The following is a 21,961-nucleotide window of genomic DNA, read 5'->3' as shown; positions in this document are numbered from 1 at the left end:
TTTGTTCCCCTCTGGTTGGTTTCTTTTGTATTATTTAAAAGCCACATTAGAGCACATTATTTTCTTCGCCATATAGTTTCTGGAACTCAGAAAAACAAGTTCAATCTGCAGCACCAATAACAGCTTCCCAGACTGGCCAGACTGCAGTGTTGTGGTGAGTGAGAGAAATGATGGGGCGAGGGATGAAAGTTCAAATAAAAAGCATCAAATTTAATCTGTCACATCTGCTTGCTGCTTTTCCCTTTGCATAGAAAATGGTTACATGTTACAGAGCAGGCTTGGGATTAAAAAAAGGAAAAAAGATACAGTAGTGTGATTTACGGGCAAATCTGAAGTACAGCATGAGCAAATAATTCAAATTTGCAGCTATGGTGTCTTTTCTCATATATGGAGAGAAGCCTGTCCCTCCGAACAGTAGTGACCGAAGTGCATTGTCATGCCAATAATACGGCTCTCTAGCTTCAGTATAAACTCTAGTTACACTCGTACACATATTTACAGACTGAGTGGTTAGTTCATAGATTATATCACACGCTCTGATTCACACCTCATTCCATCGATTATCTGTAAAAACCTTTGGTTTCTCTGAGATTTTGTCAAAATCAAAGACCGGATTTGTGGATGAGGGACAAATTACACCAACATTATACAGATTCTGCTGTTAAAGCGGAATTTCGCCAATTTTTCCAAATTTGTGCATTATTTTAATTATTGGGAGGTAAACAGAGTCATTCAGAGTGGTTTGATGTGAAATGGTTCATTGTAGAGAAACTCTGAGCTTCCTTTACAGTGGTGGTGAGAGGAACCAGGGGTCACAGTGTCCACAACACAAATATAGTCATTTTATTTACTATCCAAAACCACAAGTGAACCCACACATGTCTTCTGAGTGTTTATATGTAATGTTATTAATGGTACAATAGTGATCAATCTGAAAAGATCTTTTCTTCTGGAACTATTTTGCCTGATAACTCCCATGTTTCCTTGTGCTGTGAGGCCGAACGTTCATCTCCAAACTATCATAAAGCAATGTCTCGGTCACCAGGCAGCATGCTCCTTATTATTATTATATTTTATGTAATACATTTCTGTGAGGGAGCCTTCAAGAGCATTAAACCCTTCAGATGTCTTTACCACTGTGAAAAAATCTGACTAGCTTTTCTACAACAGAGTATTTCCGATCAAACCACCCTGAATGGCATTGTGTACGTTTTGACAATTCGGTTGTGCAAAAATTTTGAAAGAATAGTGGAATTCCCCTTTAAGTGCATAAATCTCATACATACTATATCAGTCACACAATCCTGTGGACACTGCCAAACAGCATGGTCCTCTGACACAAAGCAAAGTGAAGTCAAAACAGGAGAACCTAGGTATTTCTCCAAGGGCGACAGACAAAACAACAGAAAGTCAATAGTTTGACAGTTATGGGTTAACTTCACTGAAAATACCAATTCCTTCCTCATGTCCACTGGGTGTGATGAGTATTAATGTGATCCATGATGTTTTTTCCTCCCAACACATTCCCTTTGACGTTGTATACACGCAGGCACTTCGAAAAATGATTGTGGCACTTTATAAGTAGAAGCGACCATGACAGTCGTCAAACACCAGCCATGGTAGTTAATTAAAGGAATACTTCAGGGTTTTCTAACCTAGTCTTGACCTGCTGCATTTATTTTAGTTAACACAGGCAATACCTAGATACAGAACCATTCATGAATGCTTACACCTATGGTATTTGTAAATTAGGTTGTAAAATCTGCATAATTCATTATCCCAGAGATACAGCTGTTTTGTCCAGAGGGAAGCATCTGTAGAACATTAGAGGAACTTTATGAGAATGTGAAAGTGACCGGAACTACTTTTTTGCTATGTTGGGTTAAGGAAAGCTGGAAAAAGTTTGAACAGCTCTTGTAAGACGTCCTGTGTCAGTCTCATCCTGAGACCTATAATTCTAGAGTGTGAAACAGTTTTGAATTCGCATTTAAAATTTTTGTCTTCACAAATTTTGAACATTTGTTTGCAGACTTCATCAACTGCCCAGTGGCTTTTATTACAAGTGTTTCTGTTTTTTTCTAAGAAGAGGGCAATGTGTTGAAATTACTATCCATGATAATCAACAGTACGAAACAAATGTGGCAAATGGAGCTTGCGTTGAAAGATGCTGAAGTATTCCTTTAAAACAGTCCCTCCTGTGTTTGCAAAGTGTGAAAAATGTCCAGCGCTTTGAACTAAGCCAATTTGTGGCACTCGGAAAGTAGCAAAAAGTAGCAAAAATATGGTTAGAAGTCTCCTCCCTGTCTACAAAGAGTAAAAAGAGTCCAGCCTTTTGAACTTTTGAAGAAGTCCAATGCTTCAGAATGCTCCCACTTCAGTGCCCCACGGCCGGTAGGGTTTAGTGCTGGCGCTGTTGGAGCTGGAGGTGGAACTGCTCTGCTGGGACGTGGACGAGGCAGATATTGAGGGGCTGAGGGCCGAGGAAGCTATGGAGGAGGTGGGGACGGAGGGGGAGAAGAGGGGGAATCCTGCAGGGAAGGACAGGGGGAAGGTGTGGGTTGCCGCGGCTGAAAGCGTGGCCGAAAGTGACAGGAGAGAGGTGGACAGTGGCGGGATGCAGCCTGCGGGGGGCGCTCTGAGCCCTGCGGCGTCGGCGTGCGTGAAGGAAAGGCGCTGCGGGACATCCGAGGAAGAGGAGGATGATGAAGAAGAAGAAGAGGATGTAGACGAGGGCAGGCCGTTGTGCTGCAGGAAGCTCCAGGCCCAGGGGTGTGGCGGCAGAGCCTGTGGAGGGTGCTGGTGCTGGGACAGAGCGATAGACTCCCTGTGAGAGGCACAGCTGCTGAGGTGAGAGACGAGACGGACTCTGAGCGGGTCAGCAGAGTCCAGACCCTCCACAGAGCTCAAATACCGCGCCACTTCAGTCAGGCATTCACGAAAACCAATGCTTATGAAGTCCATAGCCAGGGAGTGGACGTCAAAATAGCCTGGGAGGAGAGAGAGAGAGAAAGAGAGAGAGCAGGATTGAGATCTAATGCATCTTTATTGTGCCAGTGGAGTCAAACTTGTACAGCACTGCATGTCGTTGACTCAATAACCTAGTTTGGGAATCTTCTTATAGAGATTCCCAAACTTTATAACCCAGGATTTGCCAGAACACACATATCATTTGCCACCCCTAAAATGAACTGAACTGAATAAATTGAGAGAGAGAGAGAGAGAGAGAGAGAGAGAGAGAACATAAGTACATAAAAAGAGAGAGAAGCAAAAGAGGAATAAGAGAAGGCAACATAGAGAGAAAGAGGTAGGGAGAAAATGAAATAGAGAAAGAGAAATACAAAGAGAAAGAAATAGAGTGAGAAAGAGAGAGAGAGGAAAATAAAAAGAAGATACAGAGAAAGAGAAAGACAGAGGTGGGACATAAAAATGAGAAATGGATTGGGAAGAGAGAGAAGAGAAAGAGAAGTAGATAAAAAGAGTGAAGTAAAATTAAAACAGAATTAGAAAAGAGAAAAAGAAAGAGAAATAAAGGAGAGTGTGAAAGGAAGAGAAAGAAAAAAGAGAACAAGAAACTTAAAGAGATAAAGTGAAAGAGAAGGGGAGAGAGAAAGGGAGAGAAAGGAGGGAGGGGGGAAAAATAGAAATAGAGAAAGAAAGAAGAAAAAGAGAGAGCAGTAAAATATAAAGAGAAACGGAAAGAGAGAAATGGGAGAGAAAGAACGAGAGAGAAGGGAAAGGAAAACAAAACAAAGAGGGAAAGTAAAAGAGAAGAAGAGAGAAAAAGAGATGGCAAAAAAAGGAAAGGAGGAAGAGAACTCGGGAGAGAAAGAAAGGACAGAGAGAGAAATTTTAAACATCAAGATTTTCCCTTTAAACTAAATAAATACTGAAATAGAAAAAAACAGTTTAGTTCAATTTACTCTAAAACTACTTCTATTTGAATAAAATATATTGGACCAGTAAACTGTAAACCGACGACGCTGCGCTGATGTTTCTATTTGATTGGTGTGGAAATGTTCACGTTTGAACAGAGGAGATTCAGTGTGTGGCTCTTTTTCAGTGGTGCAGCTGAGAGAAAGTTAAAGCAGCTGAAGGCTCACTGCTCACTGCCTATAAATACAGCTCCTCTATCAGAGGCTGTAATGAAGCGAACAGCTGATGCTGATGGTGATGAAGAGGCGTTTAGCCCTGAGCTGACCAGTGGATTCCCACTGGGCCCGAGGCTCTGACCTAAACAGGCTCTGATTGTGCCGGCCTGTTTGTATGTTTGTTTTGTCTCCCCAGTGTGCCGATTTTTACACTCGCTGGAAAGCCTAAACAAGCCCCCAGCAGGCCGGCCTGTGAATGCGGCCCCCCTCCCCGCCCACGGATTTATGAAAGCAAACACAAGCCTGGGGTCAAGTGCTCCTTTTGTCCTGCCAATGCTTTCCCACGAGTTCAATTCTGCCATTAGCATTGACTTCCACTCCTTTAATCTACTCAGAAAGAGGCTGCTCGCTCACGTTTCACACAGCGAGAGAAAGCGAGCGAGACGGAGAAAGAGAGGAGAAGCCAATCCGCTCTTTACCTTTCCCTCCTGTGGCCTGAAGCATCTTTAGATGATCCACTGTCATCTGCAGGATTTCAGCTTTCTCGAGTTTAGCAGATCCCTGGAAAACACAAGAGGATGATGTTGATTCGTCTACTTATTTTTGGTGTCTTTTACTTCTATTACTATTTTCATTCCTTTACTTTTTCTGTTAAAGGGCCACATCAGGGAAAACCAAATTTCCCTCATGGCCTTTAAAAGAATGAATACGTAAACATATTCACTCCACAGTCCTTACACTCCATCCATGGAAGCTAAGCTGCTTTTGAACGCATTGTGTCTGTTGTGTCAATAACCAGCTCATTTGCATATATCAGTGTGCAGCAGTTTAGCCCCACCCATTCATATTGAAGTTATAAGCAGTGTTTCAGCCTGGATTACTTTGGAATGAGCTACAATGCATGTTATCTAATCAGAACAGAGCTAATTTACATATATATCAGTCTTAAAGACACAAGAAACACCCTGTTTGCTTAAGAGGGATAAAGAGAGTCTTATATGCATTATTTATGAATTACATAAAACTACACAAATGTTATGATTGGACCTCAAGACAAAAATTAAATACAAGCAAAATGTAGATATAAAAGGAATTCCCTTTACTCAGTCACATGTTCACACGTTTGGAAGTTTGTGTAGATTGAACTGTTATAAACTGGACACCAAAGCTGATGCACAAAGTTACACTGGGAACAACGCGAGATGGTGAAAAAATAGCAAGTGTGAAATAATAAACTAATTATTCATTTATAGTCATTTCTTGATCTAAAGTACCCATGAATAGCGGTTTGATCAGAGAGATTTGGTCTTCGCTTTTTTGAATTTATATGATATGTAAATATTCATTGCCGTACAGCTTTCTCCTCAGCTCAGTTCTCCTCTGAAAATGTCTAAATATTTACAGCTTTCTATAAATATTTGAAACCTATGGAATTAGAATCACTACATCTGTGAATCGGCAACAAAACTGGTTTTATATTATTCAAAACAGCGACTCCAAACTGAACCGCAGAGTTTAAGTTTGGTTGGATTTTTTCGAGTGATAACACTTTTTCTTTCATGTTTATAAAAAGACGTATTTACTTTTCATTCGGTTACATTTTAGCCATTCAGAAAGAGTTCCTAGTTCTCTTTTATGGTTTCATTTCGCTGCGTTGTGTCGAACTGTTTGCTGTTGCTTGCTCCTCATTAGCATTTCATTTTAGGCCAAAGGGGTCTAAGAATAGAAGAATCAAGGCGAATAAACTTCAGTTCTTATGCTGAGAGATGCTTGATGTTCTAACCAGTTGGGTTGCGGTTCTATAGGCAGCTCTGTGTTACATACAAACATTCAAAATTTCAGAATCCCACTTGCAAAATGTTTGGAATCACTGCTTCCAAACATGATCAAATCTCAGGGCAGATAACCTATCAAGAGCTTTTAAAATGATTTACCAACTTTTTTGTGTTCCTGAAAAATCAAAAACTTGGTTTTGAAAACAGCAGATTTACCACTAAATCTACTCTGTGTTAGTTACTGAATAAATAACTAATATAACAGGTGAGTCCAAACTTTTAAACAGCAGTGTGATTTTGCAACTGATTTATAAAATGTCATTTTAACAGTGGCAAATATGTAAATACAAGTATAGAAAAGATTCCAATACATTCAAAACACAGTATTTGAAGGCGTTCTAACTGAATTAATATTAAGGAATGAAATAACAGCAGTTAACCCGCACATTTTGCACGTGGGTCCCGTTTTTAAACAGTTGTAAAGTTTTAGAACCTCATGCTTTTGAAACTAAGGTAGTTTTTCGTTGAAGCAGCAGAACTTTCACTCAAGTGTGGCTTTACGCTCCTCTGCTCAGCCCTGTTGATAATTCATCACAGCTGGTGTTTTTGCTCTTTTTGTTATTGTTGTAGTTGTTTACACATAGAAAACATAATACCAGCCTGATTTCACACAAAGTCAGTTCGGCTCAGCCCAGCTCAGTAAATCTTATAGTACTGACAGAACATCATTAAAACCACAAGAAAGAACGTTTAGAGGTGCTTAGTCTGAAACTAAGGAACAGCAGCTCACCTGCTTCTCAAAGGCTGTCGGCACGAGGCGCCTCAGCTCTGATAAGCTGTTGTTGATTCGGTCCCTCCGTCTCTTCTCGATGATCTGCGACCATACAGAGGTTTTATTAGTAAAGCAGGCCAGTCAGACTAGGCAAAGGCCAGTAATGTGTCCATCCTAGCTCTCTTACCCCTCTGCGTTTCTTTCTGGCCATGAGCTGGGAGGTGGTCGTGGGGGAGCCACATCTTACAAACGGCCCATTGCCCTGGCTGGAGGCAGATTAATGCAGATTAAGTCACTCATTATAGCGACTCAATTAGGCTCGCAAATCATTATAACGCGGCATCAAACAACCTACATGATTATTACTTACGTCCATGCAGGAATTCATTATTATTATTATTATTATTATTATTATTATTATTATTATTATTACACCGTTTCTTAAAGTACCAACCGAGTAAACAGCAAAGTAAGGCTAAATAATTCTCCATAGAGGTAAATGAGAAATGCGCTTCAGTCAGTGCAGCAGCCTGCAGAGAGCTTCTGAAGCACAGCTGGAGTTCTGCTGTCTGATCTGCGCTGTGACGTTGTCCAGATGTTGCGCTGAGTCTCTCACCCTGAGTGGAAGCTCTCGCTGCCCACGTCGATGTTCTCCTCCATCTCGCTGTCGCTCGTGCTCTCCTCGCATGGCCGCTTCATCTCGCCGCTGTCTGGAGCGGCAGCGGAGCCTCAGCGCGCACCCTCAGCGCTGCACGCGATCGGTCTGAGCTCCACCACGCGCAGAGGCACGGAGAGGCGCGCGGGACCGCCCACTGATCCGCTTAGGACCGCCCACTGCTTCAACTCGCGGCCGTCCACTTCTTGGTGACCCATGTTACTGGGTACACGCCCACTTGCCGCTTAGAAACGACCCCTTGTTGCTGAGAAATGGACATTTATGTTTATAAACTCAACCTCGTGACTTGGAAGGCAATTTAATGTGTAGAAATACCCACTTTGGGCTCCAAGACGCCCACTTATCGCCTGGAAACGTTTATTTAGGCTTTTGTAATCTCCACTTGTTGCTTTGATAAGGCAATTTGACACGTAGAACTGCTCCTTAATGCGTAGGAACGCCCACCTCTTACATATGGACGCCCGCATCATGCTTAGAGACGCCATCGTAGACACGTAGACACGCCCACATCCACATAATACTTAGGAATGCCCACTTGTTGCCTTGGATCGCTGGCCTGACACTATGTATGAACATTTGTTGCTTATAACACCAACATAACTCTTAGAAACGCCTAGTGTTACTCAGGAACGCCAACATAACTCTTAGAAACGCCCTGTGTTACTCAGGAACGCCCACATAACTCTTAGAAACGCCCGCTGTTACTCAGGAACGCCCACATAACACTTAGAAACGCCCACTGTTACTCAGGAACGCCCACATAACACTTAGAAACACCCACTGTTGCTTAGGAACGCCCACGTTGCAGGTAGGAACACCTACATCCACATAACACTTCGGAAATGCCCACTTCTTGCCTATGAACACCCACCTAACATTTAGGTGTGCCCACTTGTTGCTTAGGAACACCCACCTGAAGCTTAGAAACACCTATTTGTGCTTAGAAACACCCATCTGTTGCTTAGAAACACCTATATAACCATTAGAAACACCCACTTGTTGCTTGGGACCGCCCGCTTGTTGACTGGGAATGCCCATGTCATGCTTAGAAATGCCCCCTTGTTGCTTAGGAACACCACATAACATTTAGAATCACCCACTTATAATTTTTGATGGATGTCTGTTGCAGAGAATGCCCACTTATAGCTTAGAAACACTCAATTGTTGCTCACTTAACATTTAAACAGGCCCTCATTTCATTTAGAAGTGCCCACTCATCACCCAGAAACACCAATGTGTGGCTTAGAGATGTCCACTTATTTCTTAGAACTTGCTTACACACGCAAGTAGCTCATTTGTGTCTTACGTATTTCTGAATTTAGATATGTATTTACTTCTTTGCCTTACAATGGTTGAATTTTGTCTTGCTCACTCTCAATAAAAATGAGCGAGAGAAAGAGTTTAGTGTAATAAAATGGCAAAAGCTTGAAGTCCTGCACACTTACTTCACTTTTGGACTGTTTGTGATCATCCCTTCAAAATTTGCACAAAGCTTATTTTTTGGGGTGGGGGGGGGGTGGGGGGTTATGTTTACGTTTCGTGGTTTAAATTAAAAAAGAATTTTGAATGAAATCACTAGGTGTTGTGAAGCTTTAAAAAAGCAAACCAAGGCTAAAAACAATCCAAGCTAATGGATGGAGGTCACGCAGTCACCTTTAGCTTCATGTGTTTATTTCTCCAACCACTCCAGCTAATTAAAGGTTATGTATGAGTTGATCCAACAAAAGAGGGCCATCGGCTAAATTACAAGAGTAGCATTCAAAATCACACTAAGTCACTTAGAGGCATGTATCATTTAATTAACCTTTTTTTTTTATTCAAATAGAACATGAACAGAAAGAATCAACAGCTTTTATGATTAGATTAAAAACATGGCCATTAAGGACAAAGTATTCATTTTTTAGGAGATGTTTCTGAAGAGATTAGATAAGAGACAATCCATTTGCACAAGCAAGTAAAAGTCAAAAGAATTGAAAAGAAAATGAGTTAACAACTTTAACAACCTCAAGCTGCTTCAGACCCACAGGTGTTTCTGTCCATCCTTCCACTGTGAGAAGACAACACAGCGCTATGGGTCTGAAAGAATGTGTAACTGTCAAGAAGTTTAACTGAGAAAAAGAGACAGACGCATCAAACAAAGAAGCTGCTGGTGTTCTCAGAACAACAGAAAGACAACCACAGAGTCCAGACTTTAACATCTATGAATGTGTTTGGGATTATTTGGATGGTGAGAAGCAGAAAATGTTAAAACCAACAGCTAAGACTGAACTTTGGAGGTGTGGAAAAATATCCCAGCAGATGTCTTTGAAAAAGCTGTAATAAAGGTAAAGAGTAGGCACACTAAATACTGAAAAACTTTCATTAGCTGTAGTTTTCTGTTCAATTTTCTGTTAAATACTTATTTTCTGCTATTTCCAAAAAATGCTGGTGTGATGCTGTGCAAAATGTCAATAAAAACAAATGCAATGCTGTACAAATCTCAAACCCTATATACTGTATAATTGAAAATAGTACAAAGACAACAAATCAATTGTTGAAACTGAGAAATTGTGTTTTAAAAAATATATTCCCATTTTGAATTCCCATTTTGAAGTTCCAAAAAAGTTGTGACGGGGGCAACAAAAGGCTGGTAAAGTTGTGTAATGCTAAAAAAAAAAAGAAACACCTGGTGGTTAATTGGCAACAGGTCAGGAACATGATATGGGTATAAAAAAGAACTACAGAGAGGCTGAGTCTTTCAGAGGTAAAGATGAGGAGGGGTTCACCACTCTGTCAAAGACTATATAGACAAATATTGCAACAACTCAAGAATAACGTTTCTCAGCATAAAATAGCAGATAACTTTTGCTTTTCATCATCTGCGGTACATCTGGATCATCTGGCTGTGATCTTTGGGCCCTCAGGTGGCACTGCATTAAAAACAGACATGATCCTGTAGTGAAAATTGACTGCATGGGCTCAGGAACACTTCTGAAAACAAGTGTACATGAAAACAGTTCATGACTGCATCCAAAATTGCTAGTTAAATCTCTGAAAAGGAGGAAAACATATAAACAGGATCCAGAAATGCTGCCACCTTCTCTGGGCTCGAGCTTTTTTAAAATGGACTGAGGGGACCCTGTCACAACTTTTTGGGAATGTCTTGTTGGCATCAAATTTAAAAAGGGCACATATTTTTTCAAAAATAATAAAGTTGTCTGTGTAGCATTTTCCTTTAAAAATATGGTTTACATGATTTGCATGCATATCATTGCAGTTTTATTTACACTCTGCACAGCATCCCAACTTTTTTGGAAATGGGGTTGTAACTTACACATAAAGTTACTTAAAGTACTTAAAGTTAATATTAAGTTATTTTAACTGGAAATTAAATAAACAAAGTGTGGTCTTTGAATCGTGCACAGTACTGTTGTAACAAGTGATTAATAAATTATTTTAAGGACACAGCTTATGTGAATGAGTCTATTGGCTGCTTTCACTGTATTAGTATTGTCACACATAGGACCTCCTCTTTAAGTTGGGAACTCCACTAAGTTCCAGTAAGTGGTTTTTCTGAGTTAAACAGTGAAGGCGGCGCATTGTTTAGGTGTACAGCCCCCCGACACACACCCCCACCCTGTCATGTGCCCTTGCCCTGCTGGAGCGTAGCGCAGTCTCTCAGGCAGCCTGCCAGTGTGATGGCTGTTTCCCACAGCTCTGAGCACTACGCTGAAACCCAATCACCATGTGAGAGACCGCCAGGAACACAAGGAGGGCCGGTTAGGGGCCAGTGGGGGGGCTACCGAGCCACTGCCACTGGGAGCTGACCACTAGCCAAGCAGCTCCCAGCCACCGCTGCCACTGCTCACTACCTTATTCTTCACATTGTTTGTGTTTGCTGTATGCCCAATTGAACTAACATGATATAAAACCATGGAAATGCCCAGCCGCCGTTGAGAGCCAGGCCAGCTTTTGACCTTTCTCACATTAATTCCTACAGCTTGGTTGTGTATAGAGTTGTTTGGTTGTCTATTTTTTTTTTCTGAGAAAGTACATAAACATTGCAGAGCAGCCTAGGACTGTAGATAACTTTTTTTCTTACTGAAAAAACACTAAAAGCTCCAATCAGGATTTATTCCCAAGTACTAGGACATTTTTAGCACACAAACTGCAGTATTGAATAACAACAAAACTAACCATATGCACTGCGTGAAAGTCAAAGAATGTGCATAATTTATTTAATTAAAATAATTACTAAATACATGTTTTTAGTTTTTGACAAAACATATTTAAGAGAAAATGACAAAATTCTCAACAATTAAAAACACCTAAATATCTATTTTTCAGGTATATTGTGTATACAATGTTTGCCTTTATTACAGCTTTCTCAAAAAATCTGCAGGTATATTTTTTCACACTTTATAATTTGATTCTGTTGATCCAAGTAATCCCAAACACTGTCATAACATTTAGTCTTACCAGTAATGCCGTCTTCTAAGCTGCTTATCCTTCTGGGTCGCGGGAGGAGCTGGAGCCTATCCCAGTAGTCACTGGGTGGAAGGCAGGATGTACCCTGGACAGGTGCCTTTCATACAATGATCATTCAATCACAATTTTTTTCCCCATTTGAATGAATGAGCACCAAAAGTTTGCACTTCTCTAATGTCACCATAATACAAGTACGCCTGCAAAATCCTAGCTGCCATAGCAACCACCTAGGATACCATAGCAAAATCTGCAGGGACATTTTTCCACACTTCCAAAGTTCAATCTTAGAAATTGGTTGCCTTTTCCGCTTCTCACCATTCAAGGAATCCCAAACACAGTGATGTTGAAGTCTGGACTCTGGGGTGGTCAGTCCATTGTTCAGTTTTGATGGTCTACCAGGTCTTAGAGTCCCGTTTTCTCTATAGCTTTTAATCACTTTTTGAACTCCAGTTTTGGAAACTCCTGTTTTTTTTTTTATTATTTTCCTTTGGCTCTCTTAATCCTTATGCAAATGGATTATATTCTATCTAATCTCCTCAGAAATCTCTGATAAAAATCAAGAACATCTACTTTACGGTCATTTTGATTGGAATTTTAATAAACAAAGGTTGGTCTTTTTCACTGTATTGTATATTGTATGTATATCTTGTCTTTGCTGGTAAACTCCATAATCAATCAATCAATTAATTAATTATATGTCTTTTAAAAACATACTGGAAAACACAAAAAGAGAAAAATAAAGCATAAAATAAATCTGACACTGAAAAATTCTTGAATTTATCTCCACATAAATAAGATACCTAACATCAACACAATCTGTCTTTCTGTATATTTGTCAATAACTGTGTTGGTGTAATATATTTTTTCATGTAGAAATGAATTAAGTAAAAGTAAATTCAACACATTACCTTGTAAAACTATTTGCTTAAGTACCACTAAACTCAAGCTGCTGTTCTGGACGGTACACTTTCAGAGATTCCTGATATCTGTCTTTCTTTCTGCGAGTGATAAAGCATGTTTTCCTTTCTGTCATCACTGCTGCCAGACGAAGCTTTTATGAGTCCCAGATTTTATGGCCCCAGTGTCACCCTGTGCCTCTGCTGCCCTGCCCCACGTCTGGCCCACAGCACACAGCCCACAGCAGATAGCTCCAATCAGCCTGTCAGCAGCCTCTCATAGCATCTCTCCCAGGTGTGTGGATACACAAGCTAATTAAAGCAGCCTGCCCCCTTCACACGCCCCGGACTTTCCCTCGTTTTCCCCTGCTGATGGATGTGCCCCTCTAAAGAAGTTTTTTTTAGGTTATGAAGTTTTGAAGTCATGGCGAAGCTGCCTAGAGATACGGCCTTATAGTAGTACAGCACATTATGACTAACTGCAAGTTACTGCCATGAGGCAGTGGAGGTCTTTTCAGTCTTGTTGAAAGAGACGGTTTCTCAGGAATATAATTTACATCTACAAGCCCTTTCCCTAAACGTAGTGGACATACCAAGACATGTATGATGTCTGAAGTTTGCTTTATTTTGTACTAGAGCTACAAGACTAGTGTAGCCAACAAGTATCGGAAGCTTATTGTCGAGTGTCTGCTTTATACAAACTGCTTAAGGGGGAGTTCAGATGAGATCTATTCAGACATTCTCAAGCAAACTTCTTTTGGTTATCGTCTATAGAGGAAAGCACAGCGTGACTGACAAACACTACTCTAGCCCACACAATGCGCTCCATGTTTTTGAACTGCACATTTTTTTTGATAAGCACCAATGAAAGAAGTCAGTATCAAGGATGGCTTCTCTCTTCTTATTTTGTTTTGCTGGATTTTTCAGGGCAGGAAACCAATTAAGTACTGAGAAACGTAAAGAACTGCTTAGTAAATCTAGCTACTGTCAGCATGGGAGGTGTGACCAATTAGAAAGCAGTACAGGTGTATGTGGGCACCACTTCTGGTGAAGTTTGGCAATGCACATAGTGATTGTAGAGACATGGAAACCTTGTGCCTCCACGGTAGTTTGTCGTGACTACCATCAGCAATCAGCAGCCCCCCTCTGTAAGCCTGCATGGTCTGCCACTTCTAGGCTGAGTATTGTTGCTCTTAAAATCTTTTATTACACAATAACAGTACTCACAGTTGAATATATCAGATCTAGCAGAGTAATGTCATAAACTGACTTGTGGCAAAGGGAGCACCGTCACGGAGCTCTGTGGAGATTGCATGGCTATGTGCTTGATTTTACACACCTCTTAGTAGTGTTGATGGCTAAAACATTTGAACTCTATAATTATGAGGGGTGTCTACATACTTTGGGCCATACAGTTGGTCTATTTCGAATGTTCAACTATTGCTTTGGTCATTTTTATTTCATGTTTTTATAAGCTACTTCTTTTTAAGCATGAGAGGCAGCATTCTGTGTGTGTGTAGAAGGCATCATCTGAAGACCACCACACACAGCTGTCTTAAGCAATGTTGAGTTGTTAAATAATTTCATATGTTTATGGAGTGAGAAACGACATAAGCAGGTATTTTTAATGATTCTGTTTAAAGCAGTGAATAAGCTAATAGTTTGCACAATGCTAATTTCTAGCTACAAGATTCAATTACTTAGCCATGTTTGGCTCGTAGGTCTAGTAAAAAATAAAGAATTAAACTTTAGATGGCAATGTGTTGAATGTTGGACTCAGATTGTGGAAATGAAATTTTCTGATGAGCTTTTGTTTCAAAGCTAGTGAAAAGCAAAACCGAATTTTATTACAACTCGCATTGTTATCTGGTTGTTTTCATGTTCCATCCTTGGCCCACAGAAAACAACAGGCACTCATATCAGCATGGGGCGCGACTGCACAGCAAAAACCGGAACGCGGCCGCCGTTGAGTCTAATGCAGGGAAGTCTAATGCTGAGCAAAAAAATCCTATCAGTCTTCGAAAAAACATGTTTCAGAACGATTCGGAAGGTTTTTGGCCTTGGGAGAGAGGTTTCATTTTGAGTGTGAGTATGTTTGTGTGGGTTTCTTCTATTCCCAGGCAGGAGGAAGGATTCCTTTCATCCCAAACATGCTTGACTGGTGCGTGCGGGCGGGTGTGTGTAAGTGTGTGTGTGTGCGGGCGGGTGTGTGTAAGTGTGTGTGTGTGCGGGCGGCCGGGTGAGAGAGAGAGAGAGGCCCGGCCCTGGTGTGCCATGCTATCAGCGGTTCCCAAGGCTGGCCAGTCTGGGAAAAGCTGTGTGGAGCCGTTCCAAAATCAGCATTACATGCATTATTGTTTTTACCCTCCCCGAGTCCCAAGCACACAATGAAAACAACAGCAACGGCCACAATCTCAAACACGCCTCCTAACACAAGGCTGCCCTTAGTCACTTGCGAGCTGCCTTTCTTTAAACAAAGTTAACTGCTTCATGGCATAAACACTGTTGCCACGGCACCCGCTTCCTTCTGGTTGCGGTCCTCTGAGAAGACACGAAAACTGGGGCAAACAACTATTTGTGCCATAATATCTAAAGAGATGCAAAGAACCTTTGAACATTTATCACATGAACATCTTATCTTTGAACATTTATTACCTCTATATACATTTACGTTTTGGTTTTTTTGTTGTGTTTTTTTTTTTTCATCTTTCATCAGTTGATGAGAGTGTGATGCCAGCCAAGGAAGAGACAAACAAATAGTGATTGCATAATGCACAACTATACTGTTATCATATCTATAATCTTCTTCTTTTTCATAGCCTTATTATTATTAATATTGTTTTCTTGTTAAATATTTGTCTGCTAACTCATCTCATAGTTTTTAAGATAGTGACAGCATACAAGCTCCAGAATATTTGGACTGACTGTGAGATGTGGGATAGTATGCTGGGTTTGATTGGATGTGCAGTTTCTGTATAGCAACCACTGAAAGTGGGATTTTTGCCCCACAGGAATGAGTAGTGGAATGCTAAAAAATGGCTGCGCAAAGGTTTGTATACTCCTCTGATATAATGATACAATTGCTGTAGCAACACCCTACCTACTACCTGGGATACCATAGCAACTGTCTAGCAATGACCTAGTAACCACTTGAAACACAATAGCAGCTATCTAGCAATATCCTAGCTATTACCTGGAAATTCCCTAGCAACCACATAGCAACACTGTACCTGAAATACCATAGTGACCACCTAACATTTCTCTAGCAACCACCTGAAACATTGCAGCAAATTAGCAACCACCATGCAACTATAAAAGATACCATAGCAACTACTTAGAAGTACCTTAGCAATCACTGTCAATACAATAACATCTATCTAGCAAAAAAGTAGTAAACGCTTGGAACAAAATAGCAAATACCTAATATTCCCCTAGCAACCATAACAGATATTACCTGGAAATATCCCAACAACCACATAGGAATACCCTACCAACCACAGTGAACATCATAGCAATTAAGCAACCACTTAGCAACAATAAGAGATACCATAGTAACCACTTAGAAGCACCTTAGCAAGCCCTTTCAATAACCATAGCAACCACATAGATACCACAGCTACCACATAGCAAAACCTTAGGAATTGGAAAACCATAACAATTCCCTAGCAAATGCCAAATATACCATAGCAACCATAGTAATCAGCTCTAATACTACAAAAACAAGCCTAGCAACCACCAAAATACCATAGCAACCACTAATATGCTTTTTTCTAGTTGCACATAAAATGTAATAAAAAGCATCGGATTTGAGGTCAGAATGTAGTTTTTCAGACTTTGACTTATAACATCTAAAGGCATTACACGTAGCTTACTTTGGCTGTTTCTACTGATGTGAGCTCATTGCATGACGCTAACCAAGGAAGAACCAAATTGATTGCTTCCCCCTTTGCTGTTCTAATTCCAAGCAAAAGAAGCATTTTCATTACACCGACTGAAAAAACAACTTACTGCTGAGCAAATAGTCCTGTTCTCCCCTCATTGTTGTCCCTATCCATCAGAGACAAACAGGCATTGGTTTGTTTTCACAATGAGTGAGAGACAGACTTGCTCACAATGGCTCAGGCCAATGGACTCTGTGCCTCTTGACTCCTGAGCCATATTATAGGCTCTTTATTAGTGTTTAAGGTCACCAAGAGACAAGCAAGTGCATCCTATATCAGGAAGCGCCGCGCGTCTCAGGAGTGAAATATTTGGCGGTGAGTCGGAGCGGCCACTCGCAAGTCGGATATCCTGCGAAGCGAATACATCGCAGACGGGCTCCAGGCGTCGCACGGCCCAACGCTGGACAGAATGGGCTAGAATAATAGGGCCCTTCCTGCCATTCTCAGCTTCAGAGTTAGGTTTTGGTAAGAGCTTTCCACTACGCCGCATCCGGAACTTGCCCTTGGCGACCGCCAGACCGGCTATCTTGCACTGATCTTGCATTGATTCAGCCAAAATCTAATGCACACAGTACCTGCTTACCCCACATGTAGTTCATCCCCCAAGACAGGTTTGGATATTTTAAGTATTTTTCTTTAGTGAAGAGGTTATCACTGTGAAAACAGAATAGCTAAATCATGGAGTGTTAATGAGTGAGTAAAGGAGGTTTTTAGCATTGAACATTCTCTCCTACATCGATTTCCAGATATTAAGCAAACTAAATTAAATTAAGCAAACAGATATCTCAAGCCTTCAATTCAAACAGATGTCTCAAGCTTTCAATCAGCATTACCAAGCTCTTTGGAGGGATGAACAATCACAGAAGTACTGGACGCATTTGCGAGTGATAAACAGTGTCTGCATTTTTAGTAGTGCTTATGTTGTTGTATGCATGTGAGTTAAAACAGCATATTACTGTTAACTTTTTCCTGCACAAATTAATCACTACTGTAATCTATGAAAATGGACAAAAGTACAGACCAAATTAAAGCTTGAAGGTGGCTACTACTCTTTCCAGCCATGCAACATGCTTTTGTCCATTTTTATAGATTACAGTATGTCATAGTGTCAGAAACCACATACGCAAGTCTATATGAGATTATTTAACAACTCAAAGCTTTTTGAAGTGAGTGTATTGAGTTTATATCATGCTAACTGGTGAAATATATACTTCTTAGCTACTATGTTAGCTACCTAAGCCTTGAAGCTCCAATTCTAAACTAAGATACAAACAGAAACTGGCTTATTGATAACTATTCCTGTAAAGGTTTTGCCAGAAATGTAATATTCACCATGTTTGTGTTTGTGTTTGTTTGAGGCAAGTTTGCACACTGTGCGTACAGGCAGGCATGCAGTTTGCACAATGCTAGCCTAATGGCTATGAGCTTCTACTACTTGTTAGTAGAAGCTTAAACAGGAAAAAAGCCAAACTTTGGAGCTGATATATTACTTTAACCATGTGGCTGTCAAGGCCACAGTCATGGTATGTTCTTCAGTATCAGAATATGTGAGCCTAATAGATCAAGCAGGGTTCATAAACACTGGCTTGACCCCATGCGTGTGACAAAAATGAGAGAACTCACACAGACAGGTGCCCCTTTTTCTACTTCCTGTGCAAGGACCTCAGCTTCCTCTCAGGATATATAAGCCTAAGGAAGCCTTGGGTTTCCCTTCTATGCATGCAGCTCCCATTGTTTAAGCCTTTTTCTCCCACTGTTCGCATACCTTCTGTTCTCTCTGTGGCACCAGCAGACCACACACGCTTTCTTTCAGAGCGTGCACTGCTATTTTACGGCTTCTCACAACCACACATACATCCGTTCATAAAAACAGATGTGTCGGGCTGAAAGTTTTGAGCTTATTTATTTGTCATCGTATGCCGCTCATTTACATTTTTGCATTTGGGGGACGCCCTCATCCAGAATGACTTACAATTTATTCATGTTGTAGATGTGTGCAAACCTAGCATTGGGAGTCTTGCCCAAGGACTCTTATTGGTATATACAGTCATGTTGCTTATATTTCTATTCAGAGCTTGTTGCATGCTAAAGTCGACACAGCATGGTGAAAATAAGAGTGGGAATGGAAATCACTGGTGAAATTGGACAAAAATACCATCATAAGCATTTGGTTCAAATATAGCACAAAACAAATTTTATGTGATATTATATAACGCAAGCACATTGTTAAAGACCTGACTAAGACCGCACATTATTGCTAACTAGACTAAATAAGCTCCTCTAGCTGACGTTAGCTGTTTCCAGAAACAATGAAAATATACCAATGAGCCAAAACATTAAAACCACTCACAACTAAAGCAAATTACTTTGCGTATCTTGTAACAATGACGCATCTCAAGGTCTGGGATATATTAGACAGTGAGCAAACAAGTGAGTGGTCTTTAGCCCAGAGTACACAGTGTCCATGATTTCCAAAAAAATTCAAATACTGATTTGTCGGACCACAGGACACTTTTCCACTTCCCCTCAGTGCATTTTAAATGGGCTCAGGCCCAGAGAAGGCAGCGAGGTCTCTGGATCCTGTTATATGGTTTCTTCTATGCTTTTTAGAGTTTTAACTTGCATTTGTGGATGCAGCAACAAACTGTTTTCACCGACAGTGGTTTTCAAAAGTGTCTCTGAGCCCATGCAGTGATTTCCACAACAGAATCATCTATTTTTAATGCAGTGCTGCCCATTTTAGTTTAGGTTTTTTTTTTGGAGACTATAGTTTGTTGTTTTGGAGATGTTAAAGATTTTACCCTGCAAACTCTGCTACACTGGAGAAGTCCCACAGCATCACATGACAGACTGCACCGCTCAAGTTTATCTCAAGTCTGGGATAAGTATAATTTTTTTATTCTGACTTACTGCACTCATATGGTTTTGATGACCTAAAACTGTTTAAACATCAGTTCTGAGAAATGTAGTGGACTAATCAAGTTTAGTATCAGCTGACTAATTTCACAAATTCAAGCTGATTTTTTTAAGCCTATAAAAAGCAGTGATATCACCTAAAATGTGAGCCTACAGACCTGTGCAATTTATTTGATTAAATAAATATCTGTTCATTAACTCTTATGGAGGCTTGAATATCAGAAGTAGTCTGAATAATAGTCAGAATAATAAAACCACATTGCTAAAAACAGTATTTATTATCACAAGTGTTGCTCTTATCTACAAATTTAAAATCTGCCTGCACTGAATAATGTAGCTCCCTAGTCACCTTTTAGCATCACTGTCTTTACTGTTTTACATCCCTACCTCAGAAATTTTCCCTCTCAATCCTCATTTTATATTTACACAGTCACATAGAATGAATGTATTAAATCAGCTTAAGACACATAAATAGGCTGTTTTATTTTGCTGGTAAAAAGGTTCATGATTATTGTTCTGAAGTCAATGTTACAGCTTTCTGGTCTGTTTTCTTACCTTATATGAAACATATGGTAGCTACGTCTTACTGGCTTCTACTGTACACAGTATATGATCTCAACCTGTTATGCAAGCCATCAGCACAAAGCCTCTGGCCCCGGTCCCGACTCAGTGGCTGTCCGCTCCCCCCCCCAATTCCCACACTATAGCCGCCCCGGACACCCGCAGCCAGAGGATACTCCAGAGGTAAATGTGTTAAAGCAATTAGCAGCCATGAGGGAGGAAGTCATCAGCTGAGCATAAAGTGACCTGACCACGGTGAAATCTCTGCTCTAGCCAGCAGGATACAGACTGGGAAACAGATATGCACGTGGCACCGGCCAATCAAACCCACAGACACCTCTACTGTGGTCTGCGAAGGACATCAAACGCAAAGAAAAAGACAGAGGAGAAGCTGTCGACATCTGTGCTCATCGTTACCCTCAATTGCACACCCAAACAAAATAAAACCCCATGACACTTCTCTTTAGAATCGTCCAGGAGCAGGTTTGCTAACCACGTGACCTACAGCACATTATTCTTTTTTTAACCAAAAGCAGGATATCTTTCTATATTAATCTCACATTCATTGAAAAGAGAAAAAACAATGCTGGATTCAGTATTTTCAGTCACATCTGTATGTCTCTGTATGTATTATGAATAGAAGAGGAGATACTTCATTGTTATTGTAAAGTTGTTCTTGTGCGCACAATATTTATTTGTAGAAAGAACCTCAAATATACATCTGATTTATTACATAAAGCATGCAATTACATTAAGTAATTACATTTGAATAGTGTAGAAAAATGAATTTAATTTCAGACTTTGTAAAGTAATTAATGACTTATTTTGTAACTACTACAAATTTATTAGGAACTAATTAATTATTCAAAAACCTCTACATTATTTATTAACTACTATAAATTATTTAGTAACTAGCATGAAATATTCAATAACATCTGCAGATTATTCAATAACTAATACAACTACCAATATAACTACTATACATTATATAGTAACTGCTATGAAACATTCAATAACTGTACATTTATTCAGTAACTATTTTAAATGATTCAGTAATTTGTATAAATTATTCAGTAACAACTGGGAATTAATTAGTAACTAATATTAGGTATTCAACAGCTACTATTACCTATTCATTAACTATTAATTATGCAGAAATTTTAAATGACTCATTAACTACTATGAATCATTCAGTAACTACTATTAATTGTTCACAACTACAAATTATTTAGTAATTACTGTAAACTGTTCACTAACCACTATTAAACATTCTACTAATTAGTACTGCTAATTAGTCATTAACTACTAACTAGACAATATAGTAAAATATTTCATAGCTACTATTAATTATTTACTAACTACTATAAATTATTATGCAACTAATTAGTCACTAACTATTATTGATTATTTAGTAACTACTATAAATTATTGAGCAATTACTATTAATCATTCACTAACCACTATAGGTCCATCAGCAACTACTACAAATTAATTCAATATCTACAATTAATTATTCAGAAACTATAATGAATTATTCACCAACTACTTTTAATTATTCTGTAACAACAAAAATGATTAATTAACTACTACATACATGTTTAGTAACTACTGTTAATCATTTACAAATCTTTAAGAATTTCTAGTAACTGCTATGAATTATTTACCACCTACTATTAATTATTCAGTACCTCCTATTAATATTTAATAACTACTGTAAATTTTTCATTGACCACTATAAATGATTCATTAACTACTACGAATTACTCAGTAACTACTATAGATTAGTATTTATTAACTATGTATTACTTAGTTAAAATTATTTATGAACTACTAAGAATTATGTGTAAATTACTATGAAACTAATCTCTA

General features: G+C 39.6%; 1 protein-coding gene across 2 annotated transcripts; it reads right to left on the bottom strand.

Moving 5' to 3' along the window:
- Window positions 1–189: 189 nt before the first annotated feature.
- On the bottom strand, window positions 190–11,821 carry hey2 (hes-related family bHLH transcription factor with YRPW motif 2). 2 transcript variants are annotated; one of them, XM_017695742.2, is made up of 6 exons: window positions 11,770–11,821; window positions 7,252–7,555; window positions 6,823–6,901; window positions 6,654–6,737; window positions 4,568–4,649; window positions 190–2,987 (listed from the first exon to the last, which is right to left on the bottom strand). In XM_017695742.2, the coding sequence occupies exons 2-6, from the start codon at window positions 7,332–7,334 to the stop codon at window positions 2,359–2,361; spliced, it is 957 nt and encodes a 318-aa protein (XP_017551231.1). In that variant the 5' UTR covers window positions 7,335–7,555; window positions 11,770–11,821; the 3' UTR covers window positions 190–2,358. The 2 variants fall into 2 exon arrangements, with proteins under 2 accessions (XP_017551231.1, XP_017551232.1); XM_017695743.2 differs by lacking the exon at window positions 11,770–11,821 and having other exon boundaries at window positions 7,252–7,571.
- Between the last annotated feature and the right edge of the window lie 10,140 nt (window positions 11,822–21,961).

Source organism: Pygocentrus nattereri, chromosome 4, assembly GCF_015220715.1.
Source record: "Pygocentrus nattereri isolate fPygNat1 chromosome 4, fPygNat1.pri, whole genome shotgun sequence".
Lineage (NCBI taxonomy): Eukaryota > Metazoa > Chordata > Actinopteri > Characiformes > Serrasalmidae > Pygocentrus > Pygocentrus nattereri.
This window is presented reverse-complemented; position numbering and strand designations above follow the sequence as displayed.